This window comes from Athene cunicularia (genome assembly GCF_003259725.1).
Source record: "Athene cunicularia isolate RWA chromosome 20 unlocalized genomic scaffold, athCun1 chr20_part2, whole genome shotgun sequence".
Taxonomy (NCBI): Eukaryota; Metazoa; Chordata; class Aves; order Strigiformes; family Strigidae; genus Athene; species Athene cunicularia.
Genome location: NW_020799126.1, coordinates 155517 through 178670, shown reverse-complemented (window position 1 = coordinate 178670; position 23154 = coordinate 155517). Strand labels below are relative to the sequence as shown.

The 23154-nt window shown below is 44.2% G+C and overlaps 1 protein-coding gene across 9 annotated transcripts; it reads right to left on the bottom strand.

Annotated features, from left to right (window-relative positions):
- Window positions 1-23130, bottom strand: ELMO2 (engulfment and cell motility 2). 9 transcript variants are annotated; one of them, XM_026862377.1, is made up of 22 exons: window positions 22557-23130; window positions 17276-17401; window positions 17100-17140; window positions 16525-16597; window positions 16151-16201; window positions 14866-15047; window positions 11501-11600; window positions 11140-11291; window positions 8785-8863; window positions 8145-8183; window positions 5224-5274; window positions 4770-4892; window positions 4145-4279; window positions 3599-3703; window positions 3411-3519; window positions 2633-2769; window positions 2160-2323; window positions 1965-2077; window positions 1556-1663; window positions 1139-1221; window positions 733-810; window positions 1-224 (listed from the first exon to the last, which is right to left on the bottom strand). In XM_026862377.1, exons 2-22 carry the CDS (start codon window positions 17351-17353, stop codon window positions 24-26), a joined length of 2202 nt encoding a protein of 733 aa, XP_026718178.1. In that variant the 5' UTR covers window positions 17354-17401; window positions 22557-23130; the 3' UTR covers window positions 1-23. The 9 variants fall into 9 exon arrangements, with proteins under 9 accessions (XP_026718178.1, XP_026718179.1, XP_026718175.1 ...); XM_026862378.1 differs by lacking the exon at window positions 22557-23130 and adding an exon at window positions 22269-22476; XM_026862374.1 differs by lacking the exon at window positions 22557-23130 and adding an exon at window positions 19415-22186 and having other exon boundaries at window positions 17276-17403.
- Window positions 23131-23154: the final 24 nt, after the last annotated feature.

Genomic DNA, 23154 nt, shown 5'->3' with positions numbered 1-23154 from the left:
GCCCCGCGCGCTCCGGGCCCGCCTCAGCCGTAGTGGTACACGAAGTCGTAGCTGCTGGGCTCCTTGGGGATGGGCGGCGGCGCCTCGGGGATCTGGATGTTCTCCAAGTCCAGCAGCCGCAGCTTCATCTCCATGCTCAGCAGCGTGTCCAGGTCGCTCTTGGTCAGCTCGCTGGACATGTCCTTCCCCAGGAGAGCGTTGAGGCCGTCAATCCAAATACAGTACTGTGGGGGAGAGAGGGTCATCGCAACCGCGGGCACAAACGGCGGTTCTGTCTAATCTTTCCATCCACTCGACAGTCTGAGACACTCCTACGCAGCCCCGCAAGAGGAAACACTGAGGGCATTAACCCATGGGTGAAAAACCTGGCCCCAAAACAGTGTCCACAGAGATTGCCAGGGCAAGGCAGCAGCCCGCGGCTCTAGGAGGGGGACAGGAGCTTCTGCTGTGGCGTAACCACAGAACAAGCAAAGGTATTGTCAGCATCAGTGTCTTATAGATGGGGAAAAGGAACGACTGACCGCACAGGAGGAAAGAAAGTAGCAGTCCAGGGAAATCGGTGTAGAAATGTTTTCTGGTAATAGAAAGGTAACTGCGGGGGGAAATAAGCATCAGCAACATCTTCTAAGAATGAACCCGGAGGGAGAGATCCCAGTCAAGTCTTTAAGAAGAAACTGATCCCTCTTAACCTCTGAAGTTAATATTCTACTGCTTAACAGCTACATTTCTTACCTCATATTTATTAGGTGCAATGAAGTTCAAGGTCTCATCGGGATCATATAGTATCGAGAACGCCAACTCTAACACTTCCTGGATGGAAAAGAATCTTTCACTCATCAATTGAGCAAAATGTCATAGCACCTTCTCCCCGCTAACCCAAGACAAGAAGCTGCCCCGCCGCAGCCCAGCACACCTTCCCGTGCCAGAATGCCGAGCGACTCCGAATCGCCCGTAGCAGAGCCAGCCTGTGCCCACAGCACCTACCACTCACAGAGGGGCACTGAGAAGGCCCAGATATGAAGTGGGCTTTGTCAACAGTGCACCTGCAGCACAGAAAACCATTTCCTCCTGTTGCTTGCTTTCAGTCTTTGACTCTACCACACTGGATATTAATTACAGGCAAAAGGGGAGCACTTACTTTGTTCTGTTTCAGTGCACTTTTCTCCTTCATGTGTGGACAATCCTTCCCTGTGACAATGGCTTTGATGTCTGCAACTGGAACTAACAGCAAAAAAATAAAACTCACAAACAAGAAATCCTAACCAGAAAAAGACAGAGCTTTGTTTTGTCTTTGCAACTGAACATTGTTCCTGGTTTTGTAGCTCATTACTGCAGCTTTCCAAAAACACATTACCAGTAACACATCCCTGCAGCTGGCTGTCGTAAGATATACCAAGCAATTTCAAGACTGAAAGGGTTTAGGCAAGGACCAAAAGTTGATCTCATCTCAGTCAGACCTTCAGCCACAGCCCTTTTTCTAGGATGATACTCAACAGCCTCTAGACAGCAGAGCACAGAACACTGCAGTGTGCTCAGAGCAGTAACTGGGACTTACTTTTTTCCTGTAGAGATTCAAAGGTCACTTCCCCCTGGGCATTATCTTCCAGATCTCCATAGTGTAACACCTTGTGATTCAGAGCCAGGCGACAGTACCAAAATCTTTCTGGAACACACACCAAGTACAGTAAGCTGAGCGAGATCCTTCCGTAAGGTCTTACAGCCACCACATCACAGTGTCCCCACCCGATGCCTCTACCCCCGCAGTTCCTCAGCACTGCTTCCTGTTCACGAGGGGATGGCTGTATCTTCAGGAATGCACCCATCCCAAACTACTGGCTGCTACAGACAGCCCAGGTAACCAGCTTTCCTTTCTGGCAACACACGGGCTGACAGATGAATCCATTAGATGTTACTTGCCTACAGTTCTTCGCATGAAAAAAATGCAGTAGATGCTGTCACCTCACCTTGCCTTCTACGATTCCCAATTTTTCGAAAGCTACTTCCCTCACAGAGCCTGTTCAGGCGCTGTTGCTTTATCAGCTCCAAGATCTCAGGTTGGATTTTCTCTCTCAGCTCCCTGGCAATCAAATGTGGAAGAGTAAGAAGAAAATGGAGATACTGGCAAGCACGGAAGGCAACTGGTTTTGTTAGGCACTTACACAATAGGTGGCGACTGGAAGTCATCTTGGCTCATTCTCTCAGACTGGCGTAGTCGCAGGATCTCAGAATAGCTCAGGCTGCGCAGTTTGCTCTTGAACTGGTCCAAGGAGTTTGGTTTAGAGGGGAGAGCCCGTGTGATCTGTTCCCTCACAACCTGCATAACCTGAAGAGGTTGGGCAGGGAGAAAAGCAAGTCACATTCTGGCTGCTTAATGGCAGCAGAGAACCAAGGCACAGCTCAGTGGCAGCAGAGCTGACATGGAATAACTGAGGCCAGGATCATCAACATACTAGTGACCTTGAAGATCCAGAAGAAAGAATGACCTCAGGTCATACCAAATAAAAGTTGGGCCATCCTCCCTTACAGCTCAGGTCAACTCCCTGTCATACCTTCTTTAACCAAGTGTACAGGCTGAGTGAACACGAACTGATTTGTAAAAGATTCTACAAAAATACCTCTTCTCCACTCTGACCTTATTAAAATCTTCTGCTGTTGCCCTCATTTCTTTCCAGGTCTTGTTCAACAGCTGGATGCAGATGGCAAATAGCTCTTCAAATGCACGGTCATGGGTGAAAAACATGGGGTGATAATCATTCCGGCCTTCGTTGGCTTCAGGAAGAAACAGAAACCACAACCATGTCAGCATATTGCGCAGGAGCTAACAGCAACTAAAATCTGCTACAGTGACAGAAACCTGAAGGTCAAAGAGATTGAGACAGCTCAAATGCTTTGTCTCCCCAAAGACAGTCTGTGTTGGGAATGGCAGCCATTCCCATGCATCACCACACAAGCCTCAGACTCGTGTGACCTTTTCACACTAGTCCCCCCCGATGACTGCTTGCAGTTGTTTCCCACTTGCCTCTGGCAGAATTTCTTACAGTGGTTAATTGTCTCAGAATGCTGTTTTGAGACTCTCAGAGCTACTAAACTTTTCTTAAGTTTATAATGTTTTTTTGAGTGTGGGATTTTTTTGTACAGCACCCTGCTGAAGCTTCAGGAAGTTGAAGCCTTCCACTTGTGTCAGTTTTTCAGGAGAACCAGAGTGCACACAACAAAATTTCTTACTTCATTTTGACACTGGTATTGTCACCAAGACACTGACTGACACCGCCACTCCAAGGTCCCCCTGCCCTTACATGGCAGAAGTGAGATAGAGGTACAAATGCTTGTGAATACTGCTCAGTCTGCAAGCTACTTCCAGAAGCATCAGCCCAGCAACTTGGAAAGCTGGTGTAATAACTGGTACTTACGCAGTTCCCCAACTTGCAGAATCTCACAAAGCATCCTGGTAAGCTCAATGGCACTGCGCCCAAAGGGACACTCATGCTTATCTTCTCGACTGCTGTTCTCCAGCACAATCTACAAGAAGAGGACGCAACACACACTAAGAAGAGTTGCCCAAGTGTTGTTATCTGCAAAAACCAGCAGCTTCACTTACTCTAATATAGGTGTCCTGATGAAATTTGGCCAAGTAGAGCATGTTGTCCAATGCCAGCATCCCTGGAGGAGTCTGAGTGAAATCCATGGCTGGATTGATGTGGTTCTTTGAAAAGAGCGTGTAGAAAGAACCAAAACAAATTAGCTCAAAGAAACTGTGTGAGAACCTTTTCTGAATGAATTTTACAACCATGTGTCCATCAAGCCCTCCTTCAGATCTATCCCAGAGGTAACCGTGAACACTTGCTGACAACACTAACCAAACTTTCTAGAAGAGAGGCTGATTCCAAGCTCTTCATAGAACAGGTGTGTATGGTAAGTAAATATCTCCAGAGAACATGCCTAATGAGCCCTGGCATTTAACCAGTCAACAGGTTCATAATGATCTTCCTTGGGAGTCTGAGCATATAGGAATTTCTAAAACTCAGATACAGAAGTATGGTAAAGCAAACAGCTACTTCTGTTCCTTATTTCCCCACACCACTGATGGAGATCGCTTAGATTGCCTTTACATGCTTTGCAGTCAGCACTCTCTCTAGATGCATACCGTGAACCCCAGCATCTTGTAGTCCTTGGTGTACATGGCTTTACGTTTTTCTGTTCCACTGCCAGGGACGGTGTTGCTGTCAGACTCTGCATCAAATGCAATTCTTCTCAACTCAAATATGATGTCTCTCTGTGCCTGAAAGACAGAAGGCAGGGAAATGGTAACATGGGATCACCCACTAGGGCAGTATTTTCACCTAACGCACAGTCCCACCTCTCTCTTCAGAGTTCACACAGTGAACACAGAGAGATGCCAAAGGTCATTAACACTGCTTAAGAGGCGGCAATCCATTTCAGAATGGCAAGCTGCAGCACGCTGGGTAATAGCATTTTCCTTTAACTGCCCCAAGTTTAGTTAAAGGCAATTTCTAGGCATTCAGATAATGCCTAAGGCATTAGGTGGAGTAAATGAATATATGGCTTCAGTGACCACCTACATCTCAAAGTCCCATAGCATACATCAGGATAGCTATGAGCATACCCTAACCTCAAGGACTACAATGTAAGAGGTGGTTTTGAAACTTCCTGCACCATCTACTGCAAGTTGTATGGAGCTAAGCAGCACAGGAGTAAGGCCCCTTGTACACATCCTAGTCTATCAGATGTTACTCGGCTCTAGTAGTTACCTGATCATTGGGGTCCATCTTGGTCATCATTCTTTCTTCCAGGAGATTAAAGGTCAGGACCTGTAGCACGTACAGCTGATGTGCCATTTCTGTTTTAATTGGGCGGTTTCCTCTGATCACATGCTGCAAAATGAAGGATAGGGTAGAAATGAAGAGAACACAAATAAAAAAGGAGGCATTAGCTGTAGGCATATGCCAGGCTGCACGTACATCTCTGTATATGAGGATTCAGCTGTTTAACCTCCATATTCCATCAAAAGCATAATGATAATGCTCTGTAACAACAGAAAGAAGCACCCTGATAACTCCCTTTTGAACAAGTGGCTCCAGTTTCACCTTTGAAAGAGTCACTTTTCTGGAAGTGCCCTGAGGGCAGCAGAATTTACAGTCTGCACAAGTGAAACCTCTACTGAGAGAACATGAGGAAGCACTCTGTCATTCCAGACATACTTACATTCAGGATTATAGACCTCAGGTGCTTCTGGGCAAATGCATTAGCCATTTCCTGTTGTGGAATTTAGAGATGAAATAACATGAGTGAAATATAAACAAAAAGCCCACATTGTGCAGAAAGGAGAGAAAGAAGGAAGCCTACGAATTGGAGAGAGCACTGGCACACAAAGTGCTTTTACTACAGACTGGGATTTTATCATGGCATCTCACCACAAAGCAAGCATCAAGTTGGGATGCAAGGGTCATCTTTATGATGGCACAACTCATGGATGGCTCCGCTACAAAACATCATCAATATGGAGAAAGGTGCTAGCATAGTCAAAGAACAGAAGAAAATTTACCTTAACATTGCACATCTAATGATACCTCAACATCAGGAGATATGGCAGCAGGGAGAACACTGTGGATTGCCCAGAAAAATCTGTCATCTATAAGAAGCTCCCCTTCAATTAGCATTTCACAGCTTTCTATACCTAGGTGTACACCCAAGATAAGGAGGGCTAGAGGATACAGTTCCAGGTCTCCTCCCTCTCAAAACTCTCCCTCTGAAATTTACATCTCCTTTGTCTCAGTTCCTAAAGACACGTTGAGAAATCAGTTTAAGGACAATTTGCAGAAGCACAGTTTACAAAAATAAAGGGTAAATAATTTTCAATCTTAAAGGAAAGCTTCTCATTTCCCTCTTTACTGCATGGCTTCCTTCCTTAGATGAGGGTTTCTCAACCATCAAGTCATGATGACAAACAGCCACAGCAGATGCAAATATCTGCCGCAAGCCTTTAGTTCCAGGACAAATTACACGTGCACCTGCAAAAATCTAACCTGTGCTTCCCTTGTAAATTGTGAAGATGCACTTTTTAAAATACCAGTAATCTCATTACACCTGCTAGGGAAGTGGCACAAGTGGTAATGTCAAGATGGAATATTATCAGAAGTTTGCTGTTATAAGCAAAATCTTTGGGTAAGAAAATCTGTTAGGGCAATACATCATCTGGAAGAAGTCCAGAAAAACTGCCAGTCTGAGATCTCTTCCCATTCCTGTGCAGTGCAGACCGAGAACTGGAAGCCAATGTGCAGTCTCAGACAATGGCACTCAATCAGCTGTATATTCTGAGCAATCCAAGACTGTTCCAACTGCTCATATCAACCCTGCTCTTGACACGTTTTATAAGGAGTCTGGTAAAATGCATATATTAACCTCATTCCAAGTCCCCATTATCACTTCTGCTCCAGACAGAAACCTAAAACACGAAAGTGATATGCTGGCTGATATCCAAGATATAATGGCTGCAAGTTCAGCAGCGCTCACGTTATAGCCAAAATGAGTCAGTGCTTGAGTGAAAGATATCTAGGAAGCATCTACAGCAAGTAAGAAGTGGTTTCAGAGATAACACGCTGCCCTCTGAGTCACTATTTTTTACTATGATTCGTGAGAAACAGTACTGAGAATAGAACAAGGCCCGCTGTTAGGGTTTGTTCATGCATGCAACACAAAAAATTCTTACTGTGAAGGAATTAGTTTGTACATGGGATGAAGTAACAGGTGACTGAAGCAGATAAACAGCGTGAAGGACAAAGACAATTAAACAATGTAAATAGCATAGTGAAAAGCATGAGCACGCACATAGCCTAACCACTGCTAAGGGATCTATGTTCAGCTGAGTCCAGCAACACCCACTTTGCAGCCTGATGGGATCACAGAGTCATTTATGTTGGAAGAGAATCCTGAGATCCTCTTAGTCCAACTCCCCCGATTCAAGCAACATCAGACCGACCTGTGTCCAGTCAGGTTTTTAATATCTCCACAGATGGATACACCACAATATCTCTGGGTAACCTGTTCCAGTGTTTGACCACCCTCATATTATTCTGTTTGTTTGTGCGTGTGTTCTGGTTGAATTTCCTGGGTTTTAAGCTGCGCCCATGGCCTCTTGTCCTGTCAGCAGGCACTACTGAGAAGAGTTAGGTTCCCTCTTCTTTATTCCCTTCCATCATCTTCATGGCCCTTTGTGGTCATGTGGGTTGTGTTTAAAGGAAAAGAAGAAAGAAGAAGAAGAAGAAAGAAGAAGAAAAAAAAACAAAGAGGGGAAAAACCCCAAGAAATAAAAATGTGAAAGAACCCTTGGAATTTTCTTTGCTGTGAAGTTTAGTATCTTGGCCAAATTACCAGCAGAGGTGTATGTTCTTCCTTATTTTCATGTGTTAAGCATATCAATTAATTTTAGAAATTATGTAACACCAAGACCACAGTTTCCTGCCTGAAGGTACTGCACCCCCCTGGCATAAGTGGAGCATTCTCTGTGCCACCAGAATATCTAAAAAATGTAGCAGAATCTCAAGATACAGAAGGTTCCAAATCAACCTATTAACAAGAATGGCGATTCCCCTGCAGATAACACGGGGCGAAGAACATTCTTATAGTACAGTTCCCACAAGGGAGAAGTCACAGATTAGGCAGAATGTATGGTCTAGACTCCAATCAGCACTAAGCTTTGCGACTGCTCTTCACAGACGAACAGCTCTACCTTCAGAAGGACACAGCTGAATATGAAACTGTCATTAACACAACCGAGAACCGGGGTATAAAGTCAGGCTGTAATAAGTTTAAGGAGACCCAAACTGCTAAAGAACTGGTTCCAGTTTTAAAACTGGTTCACCTGATCAGTCTTGTAGTACTAGCTTCCTTTTACAATCATCTTTATTATCTTGTGTACACAGTAAGTCATTTTGGATTTCTCCTGCTACCGATTCTTCTCCCCTTCACAATCTGAGCACGTCCCCAGGAGCCCTCCCACCCTTCTCCCTAGGCTCGTCCCCTGCCTGAAGCCTGTACGTATCATCTCTGAGATACAAGGAGGCAGTGGAGAGAAGCTAACATGCCTGCGGTGCCGCAGGACCAGCCCCCAGGCTTGAGTTACTTACAGTGATGGGCAGGTCTAGTGGGTTAAGCAGCTTGTCCTGCTGGCAGAAAGCAAAAAAAGGCACAAAGAGAAGCAGACAGGATTTAGCTTGGAGTCCAGAAATAAGGCACAAATGGGGCACTAGAGAAGAAAGGCTTAACACAGCAAAGCTACACAATACAGACATATGAACATCCTGCACGTAGCGGAGATCTGGGGGGTTTCCTCAGAGCAGGACAGGTGTTTCATTTCTCGTATTGGCCAGTGAGAATATCCCCCTATGACTTAAGAAAGGTCCCTTTTTTGGGGGAGGGGGGGGTGTATGTTTAGTAAATACATACAGCCCCGAGGACTCTACCCAGCCTACCTCTCCCACACAGAATTAACTTCCTTCAAAAAATTTCCATGCTGTATAGAGATTACTTTCTGTCTCAAGGTGTTTCACATTCCCTTCTGAGCATCTAAACATAGATGTGCTGCTCCATAACACATTGTTAATGGGATGGCACTCTTTCTCCTACATTGCCACACTGACACAGCTACACAATTTCTTGGCAAGGTCTGAGGTCTGCCTTGCCCAGCCAGTGTGATTCCTGAGGCATAAAGTAAACAGACAGCCAGTAACCATCATTCAGGTTTAAAGTCAAAAAGCAAGAACAAACCTGTCTCTTGTCCTCAGGTGCCTTCAGGAAGAGGGCATTGATCAGAGCAATGGCATATGTCTGGATCTCTTGGTTTGAGCTGAAGAAACAAAAATGGGAGGATCATAAGAGAACAGTACAGAACATTACAGCTTGCTGCTTTGCCTGCACCGTAAGAACATCTACTACAGCTATTTTGCATTTCAAAAAACAAGCAGGATTCAGGTAATCTCCCTTCATGCCACGCAACTCTTTATAAGGCTTGCAAAAAACCGACAGAATTGCTGACTGACAGCTCCATTATTCAGAAGAAAGTGCAGACTGCAGCCCAGCAGAGTTCAGCACCACCAGTCTGTTTCCAGAGCTGAGACCATATCTGTAAAGCCCAGTTAATACTGCAGTCCATTGCACAGATACAGCCAGAAACTTAGATGGAACAAGTCATTTTTCCCCGCTATGTCAGTGAAAGCCACCAAACACAAATGGTGTTCTGTCTTCCAACCTCAATAGTTTGGTTCAATCCACACATTTTTTTCTTATTTTCACTGAAAAGCTTCTTCTGGTAAAGGGTGACAAGTCCCTTCCTAGATCACACACTGTGTGTGGTTTCACTTATGATGTTTTGAACAAGCTTCCAAACGCCAATCACGCTTTCCCACCCTCATTTTGATGCTCTATCAAATCCAGTTTTGTTTCTTGCTACACTATTTCTCTTTGCAGTGGCTGGACGCTAGGTGCCCACCAAGCTGCGCTATCACTCCCCTCTCCTCAGAGGGACAAGACAGGGAAGAAATTAAGATGGAAAAGAACCTTGTGGGTCAAGATAAAAGCAGGTTAATAAAGCACAGGCAAAGGAAAAATATTTATTCTTCACATCCCATCAGTAGGCAATATCCAATCACTTCCCAGGAAGTAAGGTGGTTGCTTCAGAAGACAAACATCATAACAAATGCCCGCCCCCCTTTCTCTTAGCTTTTATTGCTGAGCAAACGTCCTATGGTTTGGAATATCCCTTTGGTCAGCCTGGGTCAGTTGTCGTGGCCATGTCCCCTCCCATGATCTTGCCCACCCCCGGCCTACTGGTGAGGGGGAATGCTGGAGAGAGCATGACCAAAGACAAAACACAGGTGGGCTATCAGCACCTTTCTAGTGACCAACACAAAGCACAGCACTATGAAGGCTGCTACAGGGAAAATTAACTCCATCTCAGCCAGACCCAATACACTCTTGGGAGACTTCTGCAGAATTTCAAGCTCCTCTGATTAACGGAAGTTCAGTGCATCACCTAAATGAATTTGTGTGTGTACTTTAAAAAAAAATAATTATGTATATGTAAAATTAACCTTTTATAAAACATCTAAAGCTAAACCATATTTTAGCTTAATCAGTTATTTTCCCCACTTTGGCATTTATCCCTGGTATATCTTTGGTAACAATCATATTCTCCTATTGCTCCTTTCCAAATCTTCTTCACTTTGGTCAATCTGCCACACTTCAAACATAAATGTTTGTGCATCATCCCCGGTTTTTCTTGAGGCTCCAAGCTTCACAGGTCTCCGAAGGCTGTCATTTCACCTCCTCTGCCCTCCTTTCCAGAGTTTGCTGCTCTTTTCACCACACTGCTTGCTTTTTGACACAGCAAAACAATTTAAAAATTAACTTCTCTTCTAACTCACCTCTTTCACACTTGTTTCCATGGACCTGTTCTTCCACAACCTATCCTCTGCTAAAGATTGTTCTCTCCTGATAGTCTTGACAAAGAAACACCAGCAAGTTCTGACTCACTCTCTGGCTTTGCTTTCTACAATATTCCCTGCATAGATACCTTCCCTGTTCTGGAAGTACTTAAGCACATGAATATAGGTCTTGAACAAAGGTATTTTGCTTTAACAACTGCACAAACGTGTTTAGTGTTAGGACCAAAACTGTGTTTTACTGAAATAGAAATTATAAAGCTGAAAGAACATATACTCCTTAATATGCATGAAAAAAAATTGATGAGCACTTAGATTCTAGTGAAGACAATTTAAAGAGGGGTGAAGGTGACAGATGACTGGATGCAGAAGCTTTGGGAAGTTGCTTTAGTAAAATGCAAGTTGGGTCCTAACACTGAATACACCTGTGCAGTTGTTAAAGCAAAATATCTTTGTTCAAGACATACTCATGTGCTTAAGTGCTTCCAGAACACATTTTTCCAGGATCTTTTTTTTTAAAAAAAAAAATTTGTTAGAAATCCTAGAGTTCAAGTAAGATGTCATATCAGTAATACTTGAAAAACAGCATCTTTAAGTGCCATAAACATAACAGGATATATTTTGAAATGAACAGAAATTCATAAAAGGAATTAAATCACACCACTGTTGGGTGGACACTCACACTTGCAGATGAGAAATGAGTTGCCCCACGGTGATCTCTTCTGCTATCTTCTGATACAGAGTCTGACTGTTTAGCACCATGCTTTCCAGAATGGCCAGGGATCGCTGGAGGATGGAGACGTCTACCATGGGCTGACTCACATACCCCGCAATCTAAAAACAGGTGACCCAGCAAGTCAGCAGATGCCCATCCAGGGAACTCAGTGGTGAGACAGACAAGCCAAGGGAGACAGAGCTCAGAAAGCTGCGTCCACTCTGCTCTCACTGAGTATTCAGCTTCTCAGAGACATCTTGCTCCTCCTACAAGTTGCACTAAAGCATGAAAAGAAACAGCATCCACTCACCCCTTTACCCAAACTCACCTGTTTGATGAAGGTTATTGAGACCATGTCCCAAGAGACAATGCCGTGGTCCATGAGCTCCAAGAAGGCGGTCAGGGTGAAAGCCAGCATCTCACTGTAACTGAGAAAATAAAGGATGCAGTTACAAGAGATCTGGTAGCAAGGAAAAACCTTGTCCAAGCTGAATAAGCTGGGTAAGAGGAAAATGTCACCACCTTCTCCTAATAAACAGGCTACAGTTTGACAGCTGGGGGAACAATCAAGTATTTGAATTTATGATAATTTTATTGTTTTGTAGAATCATTTTTTAATTTTTCCTGATTACAAACACAAATTAAAACTAGCAACAGTAAGTCCCTAGTCCTGCCACCAGAGACTCACAATCACCTGGATCAGCAGCTGGCTGGTCAAAGGAGTAACAGGAGAATGCAGTATTTACTCCTGAGCAGTGCGAAGTATCAAATTCAACACTTTCACATGAGAAAAACTCAAACACAACCAAAAACCAGCAAACCCCAGAATATTCAATACAATGACCATCAGCTAAAAAAAGACCAACTTGAAAAGGGGAGAGCTTTCTAAGCTGATCAACTGAAAACGTAAACCATCTGTAAACACTAGGTTTTACAAATGTTGTCAGATTTGAGCACCAGGGTAAATTTATATCACAAAACATGCAGAAGTCTTTGGAAATTATAACTTCTACACACACACACACACACACAAAATGAACAAACATGTTTTAACATCAAAGAAAAACAAAGGAAAAATTGGCATTCTCTAAATGCTGGGACATGCCTTGAAACTAAATGAAAGCACAGTATGAACTGTGGAAAATTTAATACATAACCACAAGGCAGAAAGGTAAAAAAGACTGAGGGAAAAACTGCAAAACATGCTGAAACCATATTAGTTGCTAATATATGAGAAAATAGAAAACCTATAAAAGTTATGACAGTAAGTTATCAAGACTTCCAAAGTGTTTTCAATGAAAGAGAATGACGACAGTGGAAAAGCCAAGTGAATTATTTATATCAGAGTTCACTGTGAACGTGCTTGGGGAAACTTCCAAATCAGAGTTAGTTTTGGTTTTTTTTTCAGTTTGTTTTTTCTTTGTTTTTAAAAAAGAAGAAAACTCTTCAAATCTGTCATATGAACATCACTAGAAGACATTATGGAACAAGCCATTAATATAAAAAACAAGTCTCCAGGACCAGATGATATTCACTGAAGAATTCAAAGGAACCATGGTAAAAATGAAACATTGCCAAACTACTTATTGTACTCTGCAGAAAGTGGCAAACAAAATGACAACTTTTAGAGGACTCAGGCAGAAATCCGAAGGACATATCAGGCATTTAGATATTTGTAACAAGAAAGATAGAGGCAATCTAGAATAGAAGAATAATACCACTAGAGCAGCTGTGAGAGAGCAGTCAAAAAGCACGTGAGAAACCACCCTGCAGGCACCAGAGGTCAGTGAAGGAAGAAGGGGAGGAGGTGCTCCAGGCGCTGGAGCACACATTCCCCTGCAGCTTGTGGGGAGACCACAGCTGAGCAGGTTGTGCTCGCGGCCCACAGACCACCACGGCGGAGCAGATATTCAGCCCACAGAGGCCCCCACGCCGCAGCAGGCGGAGATGCCCTGAAGGATGCTGCAGCCCACGAGCCCACGCTGGAGCAGGCTCCTAGCAGGAGCTGCAGCCCCTTGAGAGGAGTCCACGCAGGAGGAGGTTTTCTGGCAGGAACTGTGGCCCACAGGAGAACCACACCAGAGCAGTTTGTGAAGGACTGCATCCCACGGAAGGGACCTCACCCTGGAGCAGGGTAAAAGCGTGATGAGGAAGGACCGGCAGAGACAAAGTGCTATGGGCTGGCTGCAACCACCATTTCCCATCCCCCTGGGCATGTGGTGCAGGGGGAGGCAGAATGGTGGGGACTGAAGGAATAAAATTAAGCCTGGAAAGAACAGGGTGGAGGGAAGGTGGTTTTACTTTTGTCCTTGTTCCTCACCATTCTACTCTATTTTTAATTGGAAAAAAAAAATATTAATTTTTCCCAAGTCGAGTCTGTTTTGCCCAACCCCTGAGCCTTTTCATTTTGTTTTCTTCCCCTGTCCTACTGAGGAGGAAGAGGAGTGAGAATGGCTTTGTGGGCAGCTGGCAGCCAGACGAGGTTAACCCACCACAATGCTGAAGGTCTCTGAACAAATCAGTAAGGCAGAATGAAAACACTTAAGCACAACTCTTGGACTTTGAAGAAGATTATGATGTGCTTCACTAAAAGTGCCTTAAAAAACCCCAAACATTCAGCTGCTAAAGGGTAAAAACAAAAGCCCTTTCTTGCACTAAATAACCGAATGAAAGCCAAGAAACAAAAGAGTAGAAATTAAATGGTCAGGTTTCAAACTGATGAAAAGTTACAAACAAATTCCCTCACACCACCACAATAGTACTGGAAAGAGCTAAGAGCTAGGGGAAGCATGGAAAGAATGATTAGCACTCCGGAATGGCTGCCATAGTTACAGTGATAATGGACTAAGACTGCAGTTTAGAAAAGGCATGACTAAGGGTTGATATGAGAGAGATCTATATGGTTATGAATGGTGCAGCGAAGACAGAGGAATTTACGATTTCTCATAACAAAATATGCAGAGGGAACCATATGAATATTAGGTAATAAATAAAGGAAATACTTTTTTCTTATAGGACAAGTAGCTGTGGAACTTCATTTCCACACAGTCCTGTAGATGTCAAAAGGATAAACATTAAAAAATTAAGAACCACCACTTAAGGAACCACCACCACTCAAAGGTTCTTAAAACAAAGAGACAGAATTTCTGCTCAGGAAGCCCAAATGTTGGAAACCGAAGACTGATGCTTTCTCTGCTATACACTCTTTAGCCCTTTCCATTCCCTAAGATAAACAGACCTTTGGCCTTATAGCAACTCTTCTTACCATGCAGGTTGAAAAGTACTGTATACAAGAGCCAAGTACTGTATACAAGAGCCAGCAACATGCCTGCTGCTGACTGGCACCTGCATGCCACCAGTTCTCCAGGAATGTTTTTGTGTGCAAGTGCATGTGGGGTTTTTATGGGATACCTTCTCCCTTAGACTGCAGATGAATAACTGCTCGAGGAGATTATGACCACAAGAACGGTAGTAACAGTTGCTTAAACTATCAAAGTGACCTTTCAGTGCAAGTTTCACACATAAATGTCTCGTCTTCTGCCTCATGGGGTTAAGCAAGTGATTAGAAAGACTCTGTCCCAATTTATACTTCGACATTTGCTATGAGGTTCGGTGCTTAATGCTACTTCAGCAAGCAAAATTAACCCCTTATTTGAGCCCTTGTTCCAGAGTCCTGGAATACAGGAAACTTACTGGGATAGAAGCTTGGTCCCACTCTCCACAAGCCGTGTCAGCACTGTAATCCCTTCCATGTTGATGAACTCTGTGGCAAAGGTCACATCTGCTGACAGTTTAGCCAGTTCCTTCATGGCGTCCAGTCGGGCTTCCATACTGTGTGACTGGATCCTCTCCATCAGCTGACGAGCTGCCCTAGACTGGGAGGAAAGAGGGGTGACACCAGTTACAGACTGAGTTCTGCCAGCATCAGCATGCCATCAGAAGTCCATGGATGGGCAGAGAGAGTGTGGCAAGCGTAGAGAGAGAACCACCAGCAGTCAACAAGTCTAAGGCAGACTAAAGAAAGGCTGCACTCAGCAACAGTTACAGCCAAACAGAAGGCAAGTAAAATGCTATTTTACATGTTAGAGAAAATGCTTGGTTTTCTGCTTGGTGAAGTGAGTGGAGGTGGATACAGAAATATGGAGTGAGACCATTAAAGAAATAAGATATTAAAAAAAAGTCTCTCATAGTTGAAAGAGAAACACAAGCTCATTCTGTGTATCCACACAACACTAAGATTGCTCAGACATAGATCAGTGATACCCTCTCAACTACCTCTCACCCAAATAACGTCTTCCTGTTCTACTCACTCTCAGCTATATGCCATGACACTCGCACAAAAAAGGTTTAAGAATTTCAATAAAAAGAAAGATGCATCAAGTCTGCAAAAGACAACTGTTAAGGTCACAATGGCAAGAATTTGCTACGAACAACCCCCTCTGCATCAGATTTGTCTCTTATTTTCATTTCTGCATTAAGTCACCAGTACTGTTGCCTTCTGACTGAAAATACTTACTGCATTCATATTGAGAACGTGTCTGTCAGGTGCTTTAGAACATGTGGTGAGGCCCTGGCACAGGCTGCCCAGAGAAGCTGTGGCTGCCCCCTCCCTGGAAGGGTTCAAGGCCAGGCTGGATGGGGCTTTGGGCAACCTGGGCTAGTGCAAGGTGGCCCTGCCCGGGGCAGGGGGTGGCACTGGATGGGCTTTAGCATCCCTTCCCACCCAAACCATTCCATGCTAATCTAGGAGATGCAATAAAAATGTAGACTGGATTTATTTACAGAAAGTCCTACAAAAGGACAGAGCGTCCAAAGGAAAGATACACACTGCAACCAGGAAGGAATTGTGCAGAATGGCCCACAACAACGGTAAGCCCCCTACAATCTGGGGAGAAGGAGAAAGAAAAGCTGAGAGGCAAGAAACATACTGTCATATGAGGATTGCTACTGAGAAAAAGGGACATGAGGAAGCATTTACCGGAGAGACTGCCAGCTGTAGGATAGTTCCGTTCTTGATATCACAGCGAGTCTGAAAGAAGAGAGAAACTTGAAATTGCAGAAAAGTGTGGGGGAAAGAATGCAACTGGATCTACAGTGCACATTTGTGTGCACAAATAAACGGGCTCCTGTATCATGTGACCCTACTGATGGTACTGAATTGAGTCACCGGGTCCTCACACCTACAAGCGTGCACAAGGATCCTCGGCTGAATGACACCGTTCAAGTACAAGTATTTCTGACAGCAGAGATGCTGCCCCCCAAAGATCAGCGACAGTAGTGTTCCACAACACTAGCCAAGGCATTCTGCACTCTTGCCCAGGACATCAGCAAATTGCTCCCTCTCACACTGACCTGCTCTGTGATGTACAGCTGAGGACCATCAGCATACCGCAAGGTGTAGTATTCAGGGTTTGGCAACGACCACCTGGAGAGGAAGGAGGAGGATACATAAGCTTCTTCCTCCTCTTTCTTCTGGCTCTCAATTAGGAACAGAACCTTGATCCCAGGAGCGTGGAAAAGAACTTTCAAGCAAAGCTTTAGCACAGGAAATTAGATCTCTCAGAGCAAACCACCTTCCCCTTGAAGGGGGGACAGGACTTCAGCCTACTCTATGTCAAGCTCTGTGGAATGTCTGAAGAGGCCTGTGCTCCAGGAACAGCAAGATGGGTCAACCCTCAGAGGCACTGACCTGAGGGGCATACATATGCACACACTCAGAACTGGAATAAAGATACAAAGCCCCTGTTTTCCAAGAGATCCTTTTCTTCCCGATTTAAACTCTGGTCCATTTCATGGCCAAGAGTGGCAGCAGGCAGCATGGATCATGCCAGCAGCACAGTGACAAGCAGCAGAGACTTTCACACTACTCCAGCAAGATTTGTCAGGGGACAGACTTTCTCCACAAGGGTTCCCAGAGAACTACTCACCCATCACAGACCTCCTTGATGATGGATGCAAGAGGCCTTTTCTAGAACAGAAAGAGAGAGTCCTCAGTAGCCATTTTCCTCTTAACCATAAAGGAAAACTGCCCATTTCTATGCTTCCCACATTCCAGTATCAAGTTGTGGTGCATGTCCTCCCCCACCTGGTTACCAGGTCTTACCTGATCTATTTCCAGCAGCTGGGCGTTGGCACCTGGCCACTCAACAGCTACTTTCACAATGTCCGAAGGTGGTGGCATCGCTTCAGACTCCTCCAGGTGCCTTTACAACAGCATACACCCCCACACCTGCTAAGAGAAAGGACAGTAAGCAGCTCTGAAAACTATTTCGATTGTTACATTGCATCTAACAGCAAGCTTCAAAACACCACAAAAGACTAGCCTTATGGTTTGCTAGGGACAGAACACCCAGTGTGCCAGAGATCAAGGCCGCATACTAAACCAGCACACTGTGACATTGCATGCCCAACCCTACCACCTAAGGAATACTTCTGAGAGCTTGTTGGGGTACCCACACAAGAAGGAGGGTCACTCTGATCAGCAAAGCCCCATCTGCCACCCACTGTCCATAGTGCCAGGTCAGTTTACAGGACTAGTAAAGCAATAGCTCTGTGGGCTCAGCTACCATCTGTATGTGGCAGGGGGAACCCACTGTCCAGGCAGCCTCCCTCTCACTGATGTTCCATTCATATTTCTCAGATACCCTGATGCACTCAGGATACCCAAACAGGCTCCTAAGCAGAGTAGCAGCAGCTAGCTTTATCCCATTGCCTTCCTAGAACATCATAAAACTAAAACATGAATATCCATCACAGAAAAAAAGTTAACTTAGCATTTGTTCTGGAGGTCTACCTTTCACTCTACCTGAACTTAAGATTGTGTTCAGGGTTTGGTCCCAGACAGTTGTCAGACATGCTGGTTTGTGCTTCAACTAAGAAGTAAGAGACTGTAAAGAAATGTACTACTTCAGTTCTTTTTTAATCCTCTCCTGCTCCTTCCCACAGAGTCATAGGGTGAAAGTCCCATGGGAAAGATACAACCCTCCCCATCAGCAGTTCTCAGCAACAAGGGGTTCAAGCTGACAAAAATGAGATCTGACCAGACACAGAAATACTCCTGTCCTTAGGAACTCCTCCGAAGACTCAACTTCCAGCATGCCCTCAATGAGATAGTAAACATCTGAAGAAGAATTTCCCAGCTCCTATGGAAACTCCTATTTCTCCTCCTGGTGCAACCCAATTCCCCTTTCCCAGAACAGAGGTGAGACAGTGCTGAGCAGGGACATTGTTTCAATACTAATGTACTTTCCCAACTTCCTTGATCAACTGGGGAAGAGATGCCAAGACAGCCTAAGACTTGAAGGGAAACCGGCAGCCTTTGGAACTTCCCTGATGTAAGGCAAATAAGGAAGAGAGAACTTTCCATGGATTTGCAAAGACCAAGCAGCTGCAGAAATACCTGGCCTATGAAACTGGACTACACACTGTCCTGGAGAAGAGAACTTCATGAAATTAGCTGAGTCTATCACAAAAGGCGTGTATGCCTGGCCTGTATAAGATGCTGACCTAGAGATCCACTAAGATTGCATGATCTCAATTAATGAAGCTCATATGCCTCTTCCTTCCCTCATAGAGACTGGTCTCACTACATGAAGAGATAAAAATTCAGCTGTACTAATATTTCTCTGCATTTGTACAAACACAAACCCCTTTATCAGCACCCTGTGACTGTCTTCTCATTCTAGATGAGGCAACTTCCTCACCTAGGAAAACAGAATGCTATGATCTCCTGGTGCAGTCTTCCGAGATAGTCACAACATTATCATCACTCCTGTCTGCTGGAATTGAGGATGAGGGTGCAAGTTTAGCATTTATTTCATAGCACCTCCTGGAAATGCTCGGTGTTATCACTGCAGCTAGCCTTGCCCTCGAGTCTCCACCAGATCAGAGATACTTGCTTTACAGTGAAGGCACTTGCTGGAGAGAGAAATCAGCCCTTCTGCTATTAAAACGAGCATCATTTATGATGAGAAGCCCTTCTGAAACTGCTGCCTTGCTCAGCTTGCTCTGGTCTCAGCACGTGTATGGTCTTTGCAGTTCCTGCAGGAAGCTCAAACTCCAAAGCTATCTGGGGCTTCAGGCAACCCAAAAGGGAGATTGGTATTGCATGTGCCCAGGAACACGATCCTCCTTCACTCCTACAACAGCCAGACTCTGTCCACTCCACCATCCCACCCCTTGGAAAATATCTGGCAAGCCAGATTCAGAAGTTCATGATATTCTGAAAATGCACAGCTTATCCCAACTCACAGAGATGGTTACAGTCAATACTCCTTCTGGCCTTCTCTTTCCTTTTTAGCATCAGTCCCAAGAGCAGCTTATGTCTTCTTAAAAACCCATAAAATGACTGTAAGACTAAACACATCTCATGCAGAAAGTGCCAGTCAAGTTTGGTTCAGCTTTGCCAGTTTCTTAAAATAACATCTCCAATCTTTCAGATAAGCAGCACAGCATTAGCTCAGACTAACGTACCAAGAAAGAGCTGGTCTCAGAAAAGGAACAGTTGGTGCACCCGTCAGGTTGAGCAGGTCTCAGGGGCAACAATAGAAAAGCATTTATATGATTCCTGCCATACAAAATTGCAAGTTAAGCGTCAAGCAGATACACAACCACCTGATACTTTCTTTCTAATCCTGGAGGGAAGACAACCAGCCATTTCCCACTCCAAGATTCTCTCTGAATAAAAATTTTACCACTCTCATCTTGACAACAAACAGGAAAGCCTGTCCTTCAGAGAAGGGGCATAAGGTAAAAAACTCCAGCTTGGACAAGGTGAGGCCTCACAAAGGAAGACTGCTCATACAAGAGCTCAATAAAATCAGTGTTTCAAAGAAGCCTTTGCAGCCCACAGAGCTAAGCTAATTCACAGATAGCACTGAACATATGCTGTCCTGTGGAAACACCAAATCCCATGAGCATGTATTAACATACTCCCCTTTATTCACAGATTTTGATTATCTGTGCTCTATTCTCTCACTCCAAGACAGAAACATATAATTTACTCTTTGCTAAGAGAGACTTGTTAACTTTCAGCAAGTATGTTCTCAAGAGGCCTCTAACCCTAAACACATACACAGCTGCTGGTGCTATTTTCGCACCCATTACAATCAGTAAATTGGACTCTACTCCTTTCTTCTGCACTCATCCTTAAGCAGCTGCTCTTCTTTTGTCCAAAGTAAACTACAAATTAAGGCAACAAAGCACAAGGAAGCCAGGACCAGAATAGCACCTTGCCTCATTGCTTGAGCAGAGCAAAGCTCTTAGGAATGCTCTGAGCCCAGATATCTTTAGAAGGCTGCAGCCCCCTGTACACCCCTCATTCTGGGAGTTAGCACCCGCAGTAAGCCCTACACCAGTTATCCTCAGTCTGTTCACAAGTCAATGGCCAATACCTGGTATTTCTGACTTGCCACACTGCAAGTCAGAAGAGTCCCTCCTGATCCTAAAAATCTGACCTTCTCTATCATCTAAGTACAGTGTAATAGAGACAAGGCAGGACCAAGAAAGGCTGCCAAACCAACGTGCTCTGTAGCATCAGCCATAAGAATCTGGAGCTTACCTGTTCCTTCTGTCTTGCAAAGAGATAGATGAACCTAATAAAACTATGAATAGGTCTTCCTCACTTCCTTTTCCTGAATTACACACACTCAAATAAAAAATAATTTAGACTTTCAAACATCTTTTGCAGCAATAGCTCAAAACAGGGATAACTGTTTTTCAGTTAAATCAATTATATCTTGAATATCTTGAATCATATTGTATCTGTGGCAATTACTTACTAGTATACAAGCAGTAGCACATCTTTGTGCACATTCCCCAAACAAAGTGCCCGCTTTGCATGACACGCCTGATCCGCAGGACAGACAGGTTTCTATCCATTAAGTCTAGAAATAGACAAGCAGTTCCCAAATGGTATGTGATTTCCACTCACTGTTCTCCATTCAGCAGATAAAGCTTGTGATGGCCTAAACATGAAAGCCTGAGGAGTCTCAAGCATATGGCATGAGCACACGTCATCTCCAGTAATGAGACTGGCTTGCAGTAAGTGAACAGATAATTATTTCTCCCACAAGTGAACCAATTCATGACTAGAAATCATCTAAATCCATTCAGTATTCAAGGCCCAGCAAATAAACAGTGAAGAGGCAAGGCTCAAAGATTACTTCCTTGAGTATTAAAAATTGAACCTGCAATTCTTTTAACTAATATACTAATGAATAATTAACATCTAATTACCATTCCCCCTTCAGCCTCCTGCCGTACAGTCATGTTTATCTGTATCGCAACTTAAATTGCAAGTTGCTACTGAGGAGTAGAAGGAAATATGGTACTTTACATGGCAAAAGAAAGATGCCCAAAGATGCCCAGGTTACTATAGGTAGAAGCCTTTACAAATCTAACATCTTCTCCTTTGCAAAGAACACATATCATTCCAGGAGAAGTAGTGTACATTAAAACAAAAACATTGATATTATGGAAAATTCTGTAGAAATCATAGAATCGTAGCATCATTTAAGTTGGAAAAGACCCTTAAGATCATCGAGTCCAACCGTAAACCTAACACTGCCAAGTCCACCGCTAAACTGTGTTCCTAAGCACCTAAATAAAGACTCCTCTTTCATCAGAAAAAGTACTGCAGGGGCTGGCCCACAGCTCCTAGAAGCAACGCACTCTAGCTCCAGTTCCCCTTGCCACAGGGAACAGTAACCAACCAAGTTGTATTACACTACCTGCCTATCCCAGAGAAAAGCTTTCAGCTGCATGCAAACTCAGAAAGTAACTCACCGTGATACTTTAGACTATTTCTGCCCCAAACTTCTTCCATAAACTAGTACCCACTCATGACTGGACACCATGTTCCCTATTCCAATCAGTACTCAAGGCACTGCAAACAGGCAGTGAAAGAAACAGCGCTTAAGGACTGTTTCTTTACACAGCAGCACCACGGAACAGGTACCACACGAGCCTGCAGTGGAAGAGGCTCAAACATCAAAATGAACCAGCTAAGCAGAACCCAGAGAAGTAGGAATTAAAAATTAAAAGAGGTAGGAAACTCTGCAGACAGTATGGGCTAAACAACCCTTTGAAGGGCCTACGCAGATGGGTGGCTCAGCAGAAGCAGCTTTCCAGAAGAGGACAATGAAGACTGGACTACAAATACAAAAGGCACTTCAGGTCAGCCTCTTAACATGAGGTTGGCTATCAAAAGCATTCTTTGAAAAGGTTTCACTCTATGTCTGCAGCAAGAGAGGTGACAGATGTTACATTCTACCATGGATATTCTGTAGTGCACCCGTGATATATCTGATAAAATGACTGTTCAGAAGCTCCTGTAAAGAAGCACAGACTGTGATTTTGCATAATCGTGATTATCAGCCACTTACGGGTCTCTCACAGCACATTCTTCTCAACAACAGCCTGTAATCAATTCTCACAGTTTTATACAGGGAGATAGCAGCCAAGCTGAAATCCATCAAAGATGAATTCACTCTGCTTCTGCAGAGCGAGTTCCTTCACAAAGAGCAGTGGTGCAGGGGTAGCTGCAAGGCAAGGAGAAATCAGCAGAGCCACTAATAACACACTATTCAAGAGACTTCTGAGAAGCTGCAAGCTAAAACAACTAGAGTATTTTTAAACAGAACTTCCCTATTCACAAACTCAATCTTCTTTTCATTACAGATAGAGAACAAAGTGTGCTGCACACAGAATGAAAATGAGGAGGATGAAAGAACATTCCATAAAAAAAAAATAAAAGCTGTCTGGTAAAACCCCCCAGTGAACAAGCAAATAGTTGCAGCCTCTAAAACCTGTAGATGTGGCAAAACATCCCCATCAGTTCTCATCAAGGCCCCGAGTGGTACCAACAGGCCACACAAACGGTGGAAGCAACTAACTGGACAAGTGTGCAGAGGAGACAGCTTCCCCGACCACGCCGCTTAAGAGGGTGCAGGCAGTAGCACCCAACCCGAGGCTACGTATAGC